Source organism: Fringilla coelebs, assembly GCF_963513975.1.
Source record: "Fringilla coelebs genome assembly, chromosome: 14".
Classification (NCBI taxonomy): domain Eukaryota; kingdom Metazoa; phylum Chordata; class Aves; order Passeriformes; family Fringillidae; genus Fringilla; species Fringilla coelebs.
The window spans coordinates 11,220,747-11,236,440 of record NC_140040.1 but is presented as its reverse complement, the minus strand read 5'-3'; the positions used below and the strand labels follow the sequence as shown (position 1 = coordinate 11,236,440).

General features: G+C 44.9%; 2 protein-coding genes across 2 annotated transcripts in view; one reads left to right on the top strand and one right to left on the bottom strand.

The window, feature by feature from the left end:
* TOX3 (TOX high mobility group box family member 3) overlaps window positions 1–10,874 on the bottom strand; it is a 74,302-nt gene extending 63,428 nt beyond the window's left edge. Inside the window, exon 1 of the mRNA XM_084214911.1 lies at window positions 9,916–10,874. Within this exon, the coding sequence (XP_084071037.1) occupies window positions 9,916–10,017 (102 nt within the window). The 5' untranslated portion in view covers window positions 10,018–10,874. The remainder of the gene's footprint in view (window positions 1–9,915) is intronic.
* Window positions 10,023–13,453, top strand: LOC311159041 (uncharacterized protein). The gene is made up of 2 exons (XM_084214912.1): window positions 10,023–10,792; window positions 13,420–13,453. Exons 1-2 carry the CDS (start codon window positions 10,228–10,230, stop codon window positions 13,422–13,424), a joined length of 570 nt encoding a protein of 189 aa, XP_084071038.1. The 5' UTR covers window positions 10,023–10,227; the 3' UTR covers window positions 13,425–13,453.
* The last annotated feature ends 2,241 nt before the right edge of the window (window positions 13,454–15,694 follow it).

Below are 15,694 nucleotides of genomic sequence, written 5' to 3'. Positions count from 1 at the left end.
ACAGGAGATAGGCAGCATACTCCTATGATATGTTATCACCAGCAATATATTTGTGCTGATAGAAGTCAAAGCCAATCTTCACCATCCCTACTCAAACACTTTCTAGCAGAGAAGACAGAAAAAGGCTGCTATCCTATCACAAGTTGTTTGCCAACTAAATTTAGAAAAACAGTTTTCTACTTAAACTGGGCACGCTATAGCTTCAGATTGAGGCAAAATAAACACAGAAGCTCACACTCCCATTCTAAAGCTGTTTGTTGTGAAGAATTACAGGTAGAAGAGCAAGATTGATCTCTAAGCTGCACACTGGACACACCGCACACCTGTGTATGCACAACACTGAAGTGCTGTTTGTTTGCCTGCTCGAGTAGGTATTTCATGAGCATATTTTATTTTCATATGATCTCTGATTAATCCCTCTGAATCATATTTAGCCCTGTCTTTCCCCTAATTCAGTCTGAGCTGCACAGACACTGAGGTCCTGTCCCAGCTGTGGTGGCTCCAAGCGTGTCAGGTTTTTGGTACCTTGAGCTGCCATCAGCCAGCCAGCCCAAGGCAGAGCAGGTGGCAGAGCCACGGGGAGATGAGAAAGCCACCCAAGGAATGTGCTGAAGCAGAGCACTCTCCAAGAGCCCTCTCACAGCAAAGGCCCCCACAAAGCTGATTCCAGGAAGGAGAAATCTCAGAACCAACCATTGTTTCCATCAGCAGAGCAGGGGGCACTGAACCCCTGCACTGCAGCCACCGACACACAGGAACGGCTGACTCAGAGTGCTGGAGGCAGAGCCAGGTGAGACAACCCTGAGAGCTGAGACTGCACACACTGAGGGCTTGTCACTTCCTTGAAACAACAATTACAGAAGCCATACAATACCCAATGCACCTTCCAAGCATCACCCAAGACCCCAGCACAGAGCTATTGCATTAAAAGTGGCTTAGATGAAAAGATGAGAATGAAACAAAGGCACTTCTGCTCTGTCATAAACAGCAGGTAGATCTCTATCATGGAAGCAGTGATGCAAGCCACTGTTTAGGAAGCCTGGCTGCCCTGTGTGACATAACATCTGATTTACCACTCCACATGCTCTCCTTGGGTCTCAGCTGCACCACCACGGGAGCATAAAGATAGCTCTAAGTAGGATTTAAAAACGTCAGGAGGAAAGGACAGCAGAAGCATCTGTTAGATCCTTTCATTTAACAATATCCTGAAATTGCAAATTATTTGGAAGGACAAAATAAACTGATACAAATGACTTCATCTTATCATTTGCAACACAGCAATTGGACACCTTCATAAAAACACAAAGAGAAGGATAGGTCACATAGGCATAAACATTATTTACTCTCATGATTGCTTTGTAGTGCAAACCTATCCTAAGCTCTTGTGTTTGCACCTCACAGTGTATTTACATCTATGGTCCGGTGTAGTTTTGAGATCAGTCTTGTTTTTACTTCAAGTTCTGCTGTGAAAAAGAGCAGAGAATGCATCATAAAATACTGGGGTTTTACCACATGTACAGAATAGGGTTTTTTTAAATGTAAAGTATACCACATATTTCAAACTGTATCAAGCAAAACAACAGGAGAAAAAGGAACCATGATTGGTTGTGGTAGGAAGCCACAACTACCAAGTTTTTGCTACAAAAGATCAATAGCACAGCAGCCCCATATTTACATGGCCACCACCCATTATCGTCATCATTTCAGCCACATGCTTTTCAGGAAACCACAAAAGTAACAGCATTAACCTATTAAAGCAAACAAAATGGTTATTTTTCCTTCATTTAAAGAATTTATTTAAATAAAGGACTGTTAATCTCCTATCAGGTAAACAGTTTACTGATAAAAGTGCAGTTTAACAAAAGCATTTTATTAATAACAAGTTATGAAATACAGTATCTCAAACCATTCACAAATTCAACTATTGGTGTAAGCCTTACAACCATAAAGAAAGTAGCATAAAAAGAACAGCAGACAAATATGATCTGCTCTGAAAATAAGCTACTCCAACATTCAGCAATTGATTTTTGCATAGTTTTAACACCATTTTCTTATCAAAATTAGACAGTTAATCAATACTGAGGTGTTTAAATATGTCCTGAACCTACAAACCTTTATATAATTCAGTGACTTTGAATACAGGCATTGTCCCATTGGGATAGAAAGGATGATTCATGAAGCTCCTGTTGTTTCCTTGCAAAAAAAACGCACAAAACCCCCCCAACAACAACAACAAACAATCAAAGCCCCACCCCAAAACAAAAACAAAAACAAACAAACAAACAAAAAACCTAAACACCTACTTTATTGACTTGGATGTGTAAAACTATTTAGATTTTATTCCCATCTAATTTCTCTCATATTAACTGCTTAGAGAATTACAATACTCACTATAACCACTTGGAATGCCAAACACAGCAGAGCTTCTCTTGACAAAATTTCTTAAGGAAATCAAAGGGAGAGATGAAGACACCTCGCCTCAAGTGATCTCAGCCATCTGCACCTCGACTTCATTTTCCACAAATCCTACCATGCTGGTAATTTTATGTATTTCCAACCTTTGGTTAGGTTGCCCAGTTGATCAGAACTCTTCAAAATATTCACTGTAAAGAAGGAAAATCCAAATGCAAATGTATCTGTCTGAGAAATGTGCTGCTTTAACATAATGATTTAACACAGCCATCACTTCCATCCATGGTAAAGCAGATCAGAAAAGGAAGGAGATCCCTGTGCTGCTGCCTCTGCAGCTCTCACCACAGCCTGTAGCTGAGACCTCTGATCCCTTATTTCAGAGGTTACCAGTCCAAGTCCTGCCATTTCACCCCAAAACACCCTTTGTTTTTAACCTATGTCACTCTTTTCCGTGTTAGCCTCAGCTCTCACAAGTCTTTGGCCAGGAACAATAACATGTGGCTCTAGTGACCCAGACAGTAAGGAGGGCTGTTACTTTAAAACAGTGAAAATTAAACATTGAATGGATAAAAATTTCTCCCATGAAATACCAAGGTCAGGCCTGATCTAATGCACATGCAAGAAAGTGAAAGATGCCCATGTTGAATGGGTCTTCTATGGATGTAGAAACCACTTTGATACAAGGCATTCTTTCAACTTTGATTTTTTGAGAATGGATTGCTTTTCTTTCCCCTCTTGATATGGAGCTTTTCAACCAAATGTGGCTGCTGGGCAAACTGGTTGTGCAGGAATAAACAGCAAACACTGATGCCAAGAGCTGGAACATGAACTATACAAACAAACTGAAAACTAGATGAACTGTTTGCCTAAAACACTTTTCAATGACAAACTAACATTGTCTAGTTTCAGGAGCACACCTTTTCCAACACAACTCAGCCTGCAGCACTGGTCAATCGTACTTGCAGCACTCTGCTCATAAGACTCAGTTATTTTTAATGTGATGAAAATAGAATTTTCAGCTAATCTGCCCATTACCATGAAGAGAATGAAGAAGTTCATTAAAACATTTGTTTGGATATTCAAGGTTACCCATGGCAGAAGCAGCTGTGAAGTGACAGTCTCCCCTTTTGGTTTTAATATTTCAGCTGCCCTGTAATGCCTGTGATTTTGAATACATTGTTTCAGGTATAAACAGAGAGAATACATTCAAAACAGGATTTGGACTGTTTTGACACATGCTAACATCAGTGGAAAAGATGTGAAATAGAAATCTTGTTACAAAAATAAAAAATGAATAAGGTGGCAGCAAGCATGATCTCATCTAAGTCTTCATCTGAACAGAGCACAGAGGCAAAGACCAGAAGGCTCTTGTGTGACATTGTTATCTAAAGTCCTGATTAGATTTTCACCTCAGAGTTCTCAATTTTGGTAGCAATCATCACAAAGATACTGTGGTGACTGGCACTCTATAAATACATCACACAGACAGGTAACAGTACAGAACACAGCTATCAGATAAGAGTGTGAAGCATTTGAAAATTCAACCCTGCCATTAGGTCTGTATAACAGCACTCAATTTTACAGCAGTAGAAAAGTGATTACAGATAAAAAGGTGGGATTAGTGCTGTGCAAATTCTTCTCCTCTTAAATTTGATCATCATCGTTCAGTAGCATTACTTAGGTATTTAAGGAGTATCAGAATTCAACAAATATACAGGCATGTATTAACTGTAAATTTAATAAAAGCTGCAGCACAAACCACAGGTCACAGTTTGACTGGCCTCGCTTTGTCAGACACTGCACAAAACTGCACAAATGAATCACACAACTGAGAGCCTCTCTTGAGTATATGCCAAAGAACAGAGGCTGTTATTTCCTGTGCTTCTATTGCAGATTTTATTATAAATTAATATTTTATTGTAAATTAATGTTCATTATAAATTTGAATTGATATTATGAGGTTAGGCTGGACTGGGTACCTGTCTGTGAAGTACAGCGTGGAGTACTATGGGTGGTACTGTGGGAATGAGGCTCTCGTCATCCCAGGGGATTTGGTCAATGTTTCCTCCTCCAGAGCCAGAGGTGCAAAGTGGAGCTCCATGTCCATGGCACACACCCCCCAGAGCTATGATTGCTACAGAATATCGCTGCTTTAAAAACCCCACCCACTAATGATTGCCATACATATCCTAAGTACTCTAAATATCTCCCAAGCATTACAATCAAACTCCTCATGTATCACTGTGCTCTTGCGAGCATCTTACTGATATGGCTGTAACCCACTGCAAGGAAAATATCTAAAAAATATTTCTAAAAACTGACTTCTACAAAGTATATATTTTTTTTATACAATCAACTCTCGACCAACAAGTGGTACATTCAGCAGAGGAGCTGCATTCTGTGAGCAACAGAAGAAGTGTACACTGCACAAGCCACTCAGCATCCCCATACAGGTCCTCATCCTGGGCACCACAGTTCTTGCCCAGTTGTGGCATACAGGGGTTTCCTGTTTCACAGCCAGCTCTTAGCTACGTCAGAAAACCTCAGGGGGGACCCTGACTGCAAAACAGCAGAATGCAAGGCAGGGTGATGATACAAATTGTAATTTTCATTCTGGTGGACATACTGATATGATCATTTTACTTCCTCTTCCAGGGACTAGGAATTATATATCCAACAATTTTAGTGCTGGACTGGACAGACAAATATTTTGGGATTTTTTTTGCTCCCTAGCAGTGGCTGCCTACCTAGTCCTGAGGTTTTGAGATATCCAAGGCAGGAGCTGGCTGTTCTGTGAAAGAAGCAGTTGAGCACACTTGCCACATGAGCCAGATGATCAGTGGAAAATACTGGTGATAAAATATCATTTACTGACATGGAACAGAAAGTTCCCAATCCCCTACCTAAGTTGTCGCCAACAAGGCCTGCACTTGTGTCTCTGCTACACATCCCTACTTTTTGGGAACTGCCTGGTGCTTTGTGTCCCTCTCCCATCAGCTGGGGCCACCTCTGTCATGGTCAGGCTGTGGACACAGACAGGAGCTCAGCACAGAGCAGCAGAGACTGCCCCTTCTGCACCAGAGCAGAGCCCAGATGTAAACAAGCATATTTGCAGGGCAGCTGATGAGTGAGCATGGAGCTTTCTATCTTAGCAACATCCATGCACCCATTGTCTCCCACCATCTGCTGCAGGAAAGGAAAACCTATGCATATAGAGCCACACTAAATTTCCAAGAAGAGTAGTTTTAAATTATTTGCATAACTGTAATCCACTTTTTCCTAACAACACACTCTAATAGGAATGACTTAGAGCCCCAGTTTAGCTGCTACTAAACTACTGCTGTCTTTGCTTTACCTCTGGAAGAACAAGATAAACTTCCTGAGCTTCCTTTGTAAAATGAAAAATATTTCAGCCAAAAACATCAAGCTCTGACAATCTCATATGTATGGTAGTGCCTAAATTAAGGTATGTATGTTTGAAATTTGTATCCTTCAAGGACAATCTGTGTAGTAGAGATAAACGTTATAAAATGCAGGCAGCTAAATAATGAAGTAAGGATTCTGGAATTTAATATGATAACTCAAGCACTGAGCTGTATGTATTTAGGTTTTGGAGTTTTCACTCTTTCCAAATGGCATTATAAGAATTACAGCTCCTTTAAAAAAAAAAAAAAAAACAAAAACACATGTATATGCCAGGATGAATACTAGTTTCCTAAATATTTTTAGTACAAGACATATAATTTACTCAATAAGTGAAAAAGTTTGTTTAGAAAAAGCTGCTCAACTGTACTGAATGTCCAAAATCATTCTCCATCTGCAGAACCATAAAAGGGCTCAAAACAGAAGCAGAATGTTTTACAACAGCTGGTCTCTTTCAACTTTCTGTAATTTTTATAGCTCCTTTTTGGTGATTTTTTTTTTAGTATACTGCAGCAGGATTCTTCTAGAAGCAGGCAAACCATGGCTTCACTCGTGCAATTCCATGAAGCAGAAGTGGATCCCTGTTATCCCGAACCAGGCACACACATGCAGGGCCAAGCAATGTACTCTCACATCAGGGCTGAAAACTTATCAAATATGGCCCTGGTCCAGCAAAGCACTTAAGCACATGCTTTACTTTAAACATGTAAGTAATCCTATTAGAGCAAATGAGATTCAGCATAAACCACTGGACTGAATCTCAGAATACCTTGGTTGTGGCCCTGATTATGGCAGTGACCGACTGTGTAACCTTGGACAAATCACTGCACTTCTGTGCCCCTGCTTCCTGCCCTCTCCATGTGCATGCCATGCTGCACCACCTCACCAAAAGCAGCCCCAAGGAATCTGCCAGAAACTGCTGCACTGCCAGTGGTGGCAGGGATGTGGATGCACATCAGTCCATTTCAAACACCTGTCATGCACTCAGCGCTAACTCTTCCCCAAAACACCCCCAGATGACATCCCTCACCCTCAGGTCTTCTTATCCAGCATTGAGCACCAATTTCAAAGGCACAACGTTGCATTTAGAAAGCAGCTGAGATGGAATCCAGCCACAGGCTACCTGCAGGTCAGGGCCAGCACAGCTCCTCAGCATGCCTGGCTCCAAACCCAGGGCTCAGGATGCAGCTCTCCTCCCACCTCTGACCCCTCCTCACAGGGCACCCTGAGATCCCAAGTCCTGCCTGGGGGCTCATGGGTCAGTCTGCCCCCTTCCTGCCAGTGCTGCATCCACTGAAGGACAAAAACCCTGCAGTCCTGGGAAATTCTGTTCAAAGCACGCAGGTGGAAGGCAGCATTATCTCACAGGGTGCAATGTATTTGCACTAAAAGGCTTTAAATTTGGTATTTTTAGACACTGTGATGCAAGATACCATTTTCCACTGGCAGGCCATACGCCAACAACTTTGTGTCTTAATGATCTTGAGAATATTTTCACATAAATAATTCTGCTTTTGCACATATATACAACCACCTAGTCTGTTTACTCTTGCCATCATGCTGTTTCCCAGCAGTTGTCACAGGCAATGTCACTGTCACAAGGAGAATACGGATTCAACTCCTAACAATGAAGCAGGCATGGATGAGTGGGCAGGACACTCAAATGAGTTTCAGAAAGACTTGAGCTGAAATACTGTCCCTAGTGAAATCAATAACAGTTCTCACATTTACTTCAGCAGAGTAAATATTTCAGCCCTTTTTTTCAGTGCCTTATGGTCATCTCAGTACCTAACAGAACAATCATTTATTTTCCTTAGAAACACAGGGAAAAGGACAGAAGACAAGGAAAGCAAGGCAGGGAGGCAAGATATCAAAACAGATGTACTCTCTTTATCAGGATAATTAAAAACCACAAATTTACAATGACTCCTATAACCACACGTTATAAACAATGCAGAAAATGAGATTAGATTAACACAGTTAGGCCCATCCTTTCTAGGAATTCATTCACAAATTCTTCTTCTGTCCTTGAAACACCTGTACACCACGTTGCTGTTTTGCCAGCTGAGCCAATGAAGAGCTCACAGCAACAGCAACACAATTCTGCGTGTGTCAGCCTGCTCCGGATCAGGCCTTCTGCATACAAAGATATCTATTATAAGACACAAGCATCATGAGCTGTACTCTGTTAATTAAAATATTTTCTGCTGCAGACTGGAAGCCTGGCCTACGAGGTACTTGCCAAAATCATGTTCAGGAGTACAGCAACTGAAACGTGTTTCTGAATAGGCCAAAAGTTAGTTACTTTTGACTTTTTCTGAATGCACACTCTGTTCTCTTTCTACAACGATGGGAAATACAGTCAAAAGGTTATATGTAACTGTGCACTAGCAGCAAGTTAATGGAGACGAGAAACTACCGGCATTCAGAAGATATTAAAATTTTCGGACGTACAAAAAAAATTTAGAAAGAGCCCATAGAGTAACCTGCACCTGAGCTTGAATTAAGCGCACGCCCTGCACCACACAGGAAAGTCACAGAACAAGTGAAATTTACAGTAAACACGCCGGCTGCCAGTAAGCGCTGCAAGTTTCCAAAATTAGCCGGCTTATCAGCCAGCGGCGGACATTTACGAGACATTTTAGAGCTGCCGGAGTCCTGAGCAGCGCTCGGAGTCGGGGCTGACATTTCATCCCGAGCTCCCGGCCCTGCGCGCTCCGCTCCGCGCTAACAAAGCCGCACAACGCCGGCCCCGCGCGGGCGCATGCGCGGGCCGCGGCCGGACGGACGGACACGGGCCGGACAGATGGACACGGGCCGGACAGCTGGACACGGGCCCGACACCGCGCCCCGCCTGCCCAGCTCCAGCAGCGGCGGCCCCGATGGACATCAGCGTGCAGAGCGACACCGGAGTCCACCCGCGACACCCAGCCAGGCGCGACCGCTCTAGGAGAAAGTTTTCTCCAGCTACTGAATCTATTTGAACGCACGTTACTTCTCCCTCTGAAAGTGAGCATTGTATTTCAGCAAAGTTTATCTCTTCGTTTTGAAAAAAACAGGATTTAGCTTGAGTTCAGGCTTCATGTAGCACCCTTCTTTTCCCCAGCATCTCATACAGTGCCTCACAAAAGGCCCCAGAGGTTGGACAAACATAGCACCAGGAAAAACACAGCGTGAAAGGGATCTTTATGTGCATGTGTGAGGGCCCAGTGCTAATAGCTCAATGTGCTATTGACACATCACAGTGCAAACAGCTAAGTCTTTTCAAAATAGCGTGAGTCACAGTGTCATTCTCAACTTTGGGTAATTTGTGGTAAATCATCCCCGTATTATTAAAACATATTTCTGTAAATGAAGGTAAGACACTGGGAAATGACTATTGCTTCTGACTCTAAGGTTTACTCCAAACACTGCACATGCCGCAGAGGTGTGAATAGACAGAAGTGGTACTGCAACTTCTGTGACAGCCTCGCCAAAGCGAAGCGTTAGTTACCCTCCTGTACCAGCAGCGGATGCACTTTTAGATAATCCGCCCGTTTGGATAATCCTCTAGTTAGGAACTGGCCACAACAGAGCCGCGCTGAGCCGAGAGAAAAGAGCAGAGGGAAGCTCCATCCTCTCCTCTCAGGGCCGTCCGAGCCCACCGCGCTCGGTCCGACGCGCCGGGAGCCGCCGCGGCTCCGCCCGGGGAAAGTTCGGCAAGTCCCGACCCCAGCGCGAACGCTGCGCGCTCGGGACGCGCCTTTGTTCGCCGGCCATGGGGAGCAGGATCGCCTCCCCGAGCTCTTCCCGGCTGTCTGCCGCTCGCACTCCTCTGAACCGCCCGAGCACCGGCCCGAGGGCAGGTTCCCCGGGCGAGCCCCGCGGCGGCCGCAGCAGGAGGAGCCGCCCGGCCCCGCTGACCGCAACTTTGCGGGGCCGGGCATCCCGCGGCCCCGCGGAGAGCGGCGGGCGCACCGCGCCGGGTTCCGCGCATCCCCCAGCCCCGAGCCTCCCCGCCCCGACGGAGCCCCAGCTCCGGTCCGCGGGCAACCGGCCCGGGCAGCAGCACGAGGAATTAGCACCCGCGGGAATAATCACCTTGTTGTAGTTGTAGTAACCCAAACACTGGGCAAAGTCCAGGTTGGAGGGGTCTCCGGGGAGCGCGCTGCCCGCCGCAGCCGGGTAAAATCTTACATCCATGCTGGAGATTTGGTCCACTTGGAGAGACCGCCGGGAGGTTTAATAGATCCACCTTCAAGTGCCTTCCCCGGGGTAGGGGCACGGGCAAACCGCCGAGGGAGCGGAGCTGCGGGGCGCCGAGCCTGCCCGAGAGCGGGGACGAGGGAGGAGGGACAGCGGAGGAAGAGGCGGCGGAAAAGTGCAGGTAAACAAGGAGGAGAAGAGAGGAGGATGAGAGGAGAGGTGGGCAGCGGACCCCAGGTGGATGCCCGTCCACCTCGGCGGGAGGAGGGGAGGGGAGGAGGGAGGGCAGGGGAGAGGGAGAGGGAAGGAGGGAGGGAGCGCTGTTGTTTTTTAAAAGCTCAGTGCCAAGCCACAAGCTTTGCCTCCGCATTCAGGAGCAGCTGCTGTACACAAAGGAGCCACGCGCCCGGCGCGGACGGACTGACGGACGGACCGGCCGCCGCTGCCGCCCGCCCGACAAAGGCGGGGGGACCGTCACCGCCGGGGGAGCGGGGCACGGCGGGGCCGCGGCCGCCCCGCGCTGCCGGGGAGGGGGCGGCTCGCCCGGACTCGGTGCAACAGGGCTGCGCTGGCCGGGCGCGCTGCGGGGCGAAGTGCCGAGCGAGCGGCGCCGCGCTGGCAGCGATCCCGGGCGGAGCGGCCGGGCCCGCGCCCCTCCCCGCCCCGCCGCGCCCCTCCCGCCGCTCCCCCCGCCCGGTGCGCGCCCGCCCGGGCCGGAGCGGGGCAGGCAGCGGCCCTGCCCATCGCTGTCCTCGCTCCCGGAAGGTTCCAGGTGAGTAACTTTCACCGCTTCCACCAGTTTTCCGCCCTTTTTTTTTTTTTTTTTTTTTTTTTTGGATAATGCACTTTATCGATTCACACCGCTGCCTTGCTGCGTCGGGTTGGTAGCAGAAGAAACGAGATTTTTCTAACGTGCTGTCAGCAGCAAGACTTTAAACCACAGTAGCCTGCCTTGCTTACAGAAACCTCCTCACACTCTCAAAGTCTCCGGGTGATGAGTCAAAGGAACCCGCTAATAACCCAAATTTGTTTTGTCAGTCGTAGGCACAACCCAGCCGTATCTGCTCCCTTGCACGGAGCTTTGCTGACCCGAAAATCTGCTCCAGAACTTTTGGAGAAAACACTAAAGCAGCATAAGGCCAGTTAACCTCACGACTTGAGCCCTGCAGACAAGGTGCAAGGAAGAAGGATGGAAACACGCCCTGGACTCAAGGCTCCAGTGACAGAGAGAGGATTGCCTTTTGGGTCTAGGGCAGATCCCTGGGCAGTTCTCATGCAGCTGAAAGTATGCCCCAGATGGAGATTCCTCCATTCAGCTGCAAAATAGCAATGGTAACATAATTGTACAAGGCTTAACTGTACAACAGCAGCAAGACCTTCTCTGAAGGACGACCATCCTTGGGCCCTGCCTGCCCCAGGAGCTTAGTGCCCCATACTTCATCTCCAGGCATGATTCTTCACTGTCTAAAAGCATCAGGAGCAAACTGCAAAACAGTCAGTAGCTGCATCATGTAGAAAGGAACATCTTCCCAGTTCCTTTCCTAGAAGTCTTATGTTCAATATTTCTGGTGGCACAAGTAGCTCCTGGTTGCTTAGGACATGCCAGATCACCCTTATTCAGGGTATTGATTCTGAATTACCACACTTTGAAGCAAACATCTCTAGCATGGTATTTTGGACTAAGAGACATAGCACAAATACATATTTGTATTTCCATAGAGTATTGAGAATTTAACTTTCTAGAAAACTGTGTATGAATGGGTAAATGCCTCGATAGCAAAGATAACAGGCATACACTGTCACATACCTAATCCAATTTCACATTCATTATGGCAACTGTTTTTAACCGAAGGCAAAAGACTGCAAAATGTACTCTGTTACCGGGAGAGGAATGGTTAAGGCACGTACAGCACAGAATATTCGCACAGGCACCCCCCCGTATCAGTGGCAAAAAATTACTTATGCTCCTGAGAGAAACAAATTGTTCAGAAAAAGACAATGAAACTGTTTCAGAATGCAACATCACATTAGAGCATTTCTCCAACACAGTGATGGAAAAGTGGTAGTGTGCAGGCACAGCAAGCACCTTTCAATTGAGGTTGAAAGTAAAAGTAGAATTCTACCCAAGTGCACGTTACATTAAACAGATTCTTAGGTGTAGGAACAGATCGTTGCCCTCAAGTTCTGGACTGCTCTGCTGTATGAACACAGCTATTTCCCACTGCCTAGCTCTGGGGCTCTGCCCTTCTCATGAAATCTGAAAGCAGATTTCCACTGAACTCAGAGGAAGCCTACATGAGTGAGGAATGAGCAGCGAATGATTCCAAGTCTGGCTTTGGTCCTGCTGCCACCCTGCAAGCAGGCACTGCAGGGCTGCAGAGCTGTGATCCATGGTCCTGGGCAGGGCAGGGGCGCTGCCTGCCAGCACTGCCCAGCTCTCCTCTCCTGTGCCCTGCTGGAGCAGCAGCCTCTGCTGCAGGCTGGCTGCAGGTGGGAGGCACAGAGGTGCTCCCTGGGACCAGCAGCTACTGCACTGCTTCGGAGACTTGGGGTCAGCACATGAGCAGATAATGGTGATGTAAATAGCCATGGTTCTAAGTACTCTGCTGTTCCCAACACAGGTCCTTCTGAAAGTAATACCCACAACAGTAATACCTCAGAATACTCCATTTTGGCATCACTGTCTCAGAAAGTTAATGTAAATCAGAACAGACTCAGTCAGCACTAAAAAAAAAAAAAAGTCATTACATTCAAGCTAGGCAAAACACCCCCAAAGTACTATTTGTTGAAAAGTTGTGAAACACTCTCTGTTTATACTATCATGAAAATAAAGCAGAACTTCAATATTTTCAACAATAAAAGAATTACAATTCCTGGCTACAATCTACTTTTGTCACCTCCACCTAATGCCCAAAGTAAGTCTTTTGCAGAACTAGTATGACTGCAGTGAAATTAATTAGTGATTTAAAATGATCTCAAGAAAAGCAGAAGAGAAACTAGCATATATATGCTAATTTATTTTTCTTTTTAAATAAAATATTATGGTTTATGTGATATTATACCAGAGAGAATTGTACAAACTAAAGAATTAGGCAAGTGTGTGTTTTTCTTTCTCAACACCTCTTCAATGTAGTATATTAAATAAGTAAACTTGAGTAATCTCTGCTATACTTTTAATGCACATACATGACGTCATTACGTGGTTTTTATTACAGTGCATTTAAATGCATTTCTCTCAGGAGTACCTTAAAGATTAAAAATGACCCAAAGTATTTATAACCTTCTGTACATGATGCTTGAAAGAAGTCCAACAAATTCTTCTCTCAAGCTATTCTCTTAAAAGTCCTTCAGTAAAACTATGGCTTTGAAAGTCTACTTTTATCTTTTTTTTTCTTTCAGAGTAGATGGAGTATGAAGTATTTGCAATTTTGAGTAAGTATTCTTTTTTTTCCCTGCTGGTATAATAAAAGTAAGTATCTATCTACAGTAAGTGGAGTACTCCAGTAATTTCCCTGGTCCTGAGTAGCCTCGATTTCAAAGAAACTTTTCAAAAAGCCTTGTTTCATAAAGGTTTGAATGTATGCCTACTGATGCCAACAATTATGATTCAGGAAGCAACACACAAATGGTGACTCTGTTCCATCTTCAGCTATACTTTCTTCTGACTCATCATCACAATTCAATTTTAAAAGCCATTAAGAACACTCAAACTGCTTTTCTGATGTAAGAACAGAAATTGTATTGAGTGAATCAGTCATATACAGACTTGAAAGTGTGCCTGCACAAATTCTCACTGCTGCCCAGAAACCTTTCAACTTGCACAGGTAAATATGAATGCCTGGCTGATTCCCACACAAGCCTTGCAACCTTTCTTTATTTTTATTTTTTCCCCTTCCAGGCCAAACTTTGTATCCTTAGAGCCTTTGCAAACCCTGTGTCAGTTCAGCAACATGGAAATAGTGTCTGAGGCTCAGTAACAAAGGCGCTGGAAGATTTACTCCAGCAAACCACGGGGTCAGCGAGGGACCCCACCTCAGAGGTAAGAGTAAACAGCCAGATCTCTTCACACCCAAATTCTCAGGTAGGCAGCCAGGTCCTCCACCAGGACCACACCTCAGCAACCCCCTGTCTCTGACCACACACTGGCAAAGACAGCAGCATGGAGGGGCGGAGGGAGAAGGGATGGAAGGAGCCAAGGCTGGGCTGAAGCTCTGTGCTCCAGTTTTCCAGTGCAGAGCCAACATCACCGAGAGCTGACGTTCCCTTGCACAGTGCAGGGTGCACAGGGTCTATTGCTCCAGCCCTCTCCACAGGCTGAGGGGAAGGCAGATGGATTTATCCTGGGCAGTGCATGAGAGAAACACCCACATTCTCAGGAGGTTCAGCAACAACTTTTACTCACAAACCTTAGAAATCTTAAGTAGAGTAAATTTTAAATTTGGCAAATTTTAAAAGATCCAGGTGAAGTCAGGCACTTTGCAAACTTTTGACTCGGCAAACTTTAACCTATCCAGACACAACAAGTACTTCCTGGAAATTTTTGGTTCAGCTTTAAGAAGAGGAAGGTAGAAGAAAGAGGGAGAAAGAGAAAAAAAAAGGAGAGAGAAAGGTAAATATTCAGCATCCTAGGACCTGCTATTCCTCCAGTCTCTTATATTATCTTCTGGCTTCTGTAAGAACTGTGAGGAACAAGAGGAAAGGGAGGAACAGGACATCTCTCCTGTCACCTGTTGAGACTGTCTTAGCCCCTTCCCCCAGAGCACACGTGGAGGATGGAAGGGCACAAAACAAAAAGGGTGAAATACAGAAGGAGAAAAGAAAGAGCACCAAGCAGGTCTGGTTTAGAAAAGAGTCTAAAGCTTCCTCAAATCAATAGAAAGTCTCTTTAATTGACTGCAATGAGTTTTGAATGAGACCTATATTCTGCTTATCAAGTACAGCTGCTGAGAATCAATAATATTTTGACTAACCCTTCAAAGCAACAACTGCACTACTAACTTCTGGCTAAGAAAAAGGACAATTAATAGCATATTAATTCATTAGAATTTATCCCACTGAAGTCTCCTTCTCATCAGGTGGTAGAGTCAGATGGCATTTAGAAGTGATCACGCATGCATGAATATCCCACATAAGTGAGGCAATAAAGAAAATACTTTTGTTCTTAACATTAAGTCAGATCAAATATTCATTGATATCTACATCTCTTAGCAAGTATCTCAAGCAGAGATCAATAAACACTTATTAGTCACTGACTATGTTTCCTGCAGTAAAGGAGGGAATTTCAGCCAACACATCAGAGAAGCCAAACAACTGGGGGAGCTGGAGTTCAGTGCTTGCCTGCCAGATGATCATTTACCTTCTCATTGTCCCAGTTGCCACATCTAGAGAACTGCAGATCAAAGGATTATTTTAAAACTATAGTCATTCCTTTTAAATACAAATCATTATTTCAAAATACAAGTATGGATTGTTGCAAGGTGGAAAAAAAATCACAACTGCAAGATTTTGGTTTGTGAAAATTCTTTCAGGCCAAATCAGGAAATACATTACTTTGTGAAACTGGGAATAAAATAAAATTAAAAAGATTTACATGTGCCTCTTTGATGCTTCTATGGGTTGCTGAGGTCTCTTATCTTACCCAAAGTATTTTAACACCTCAAATCACACACAGTAT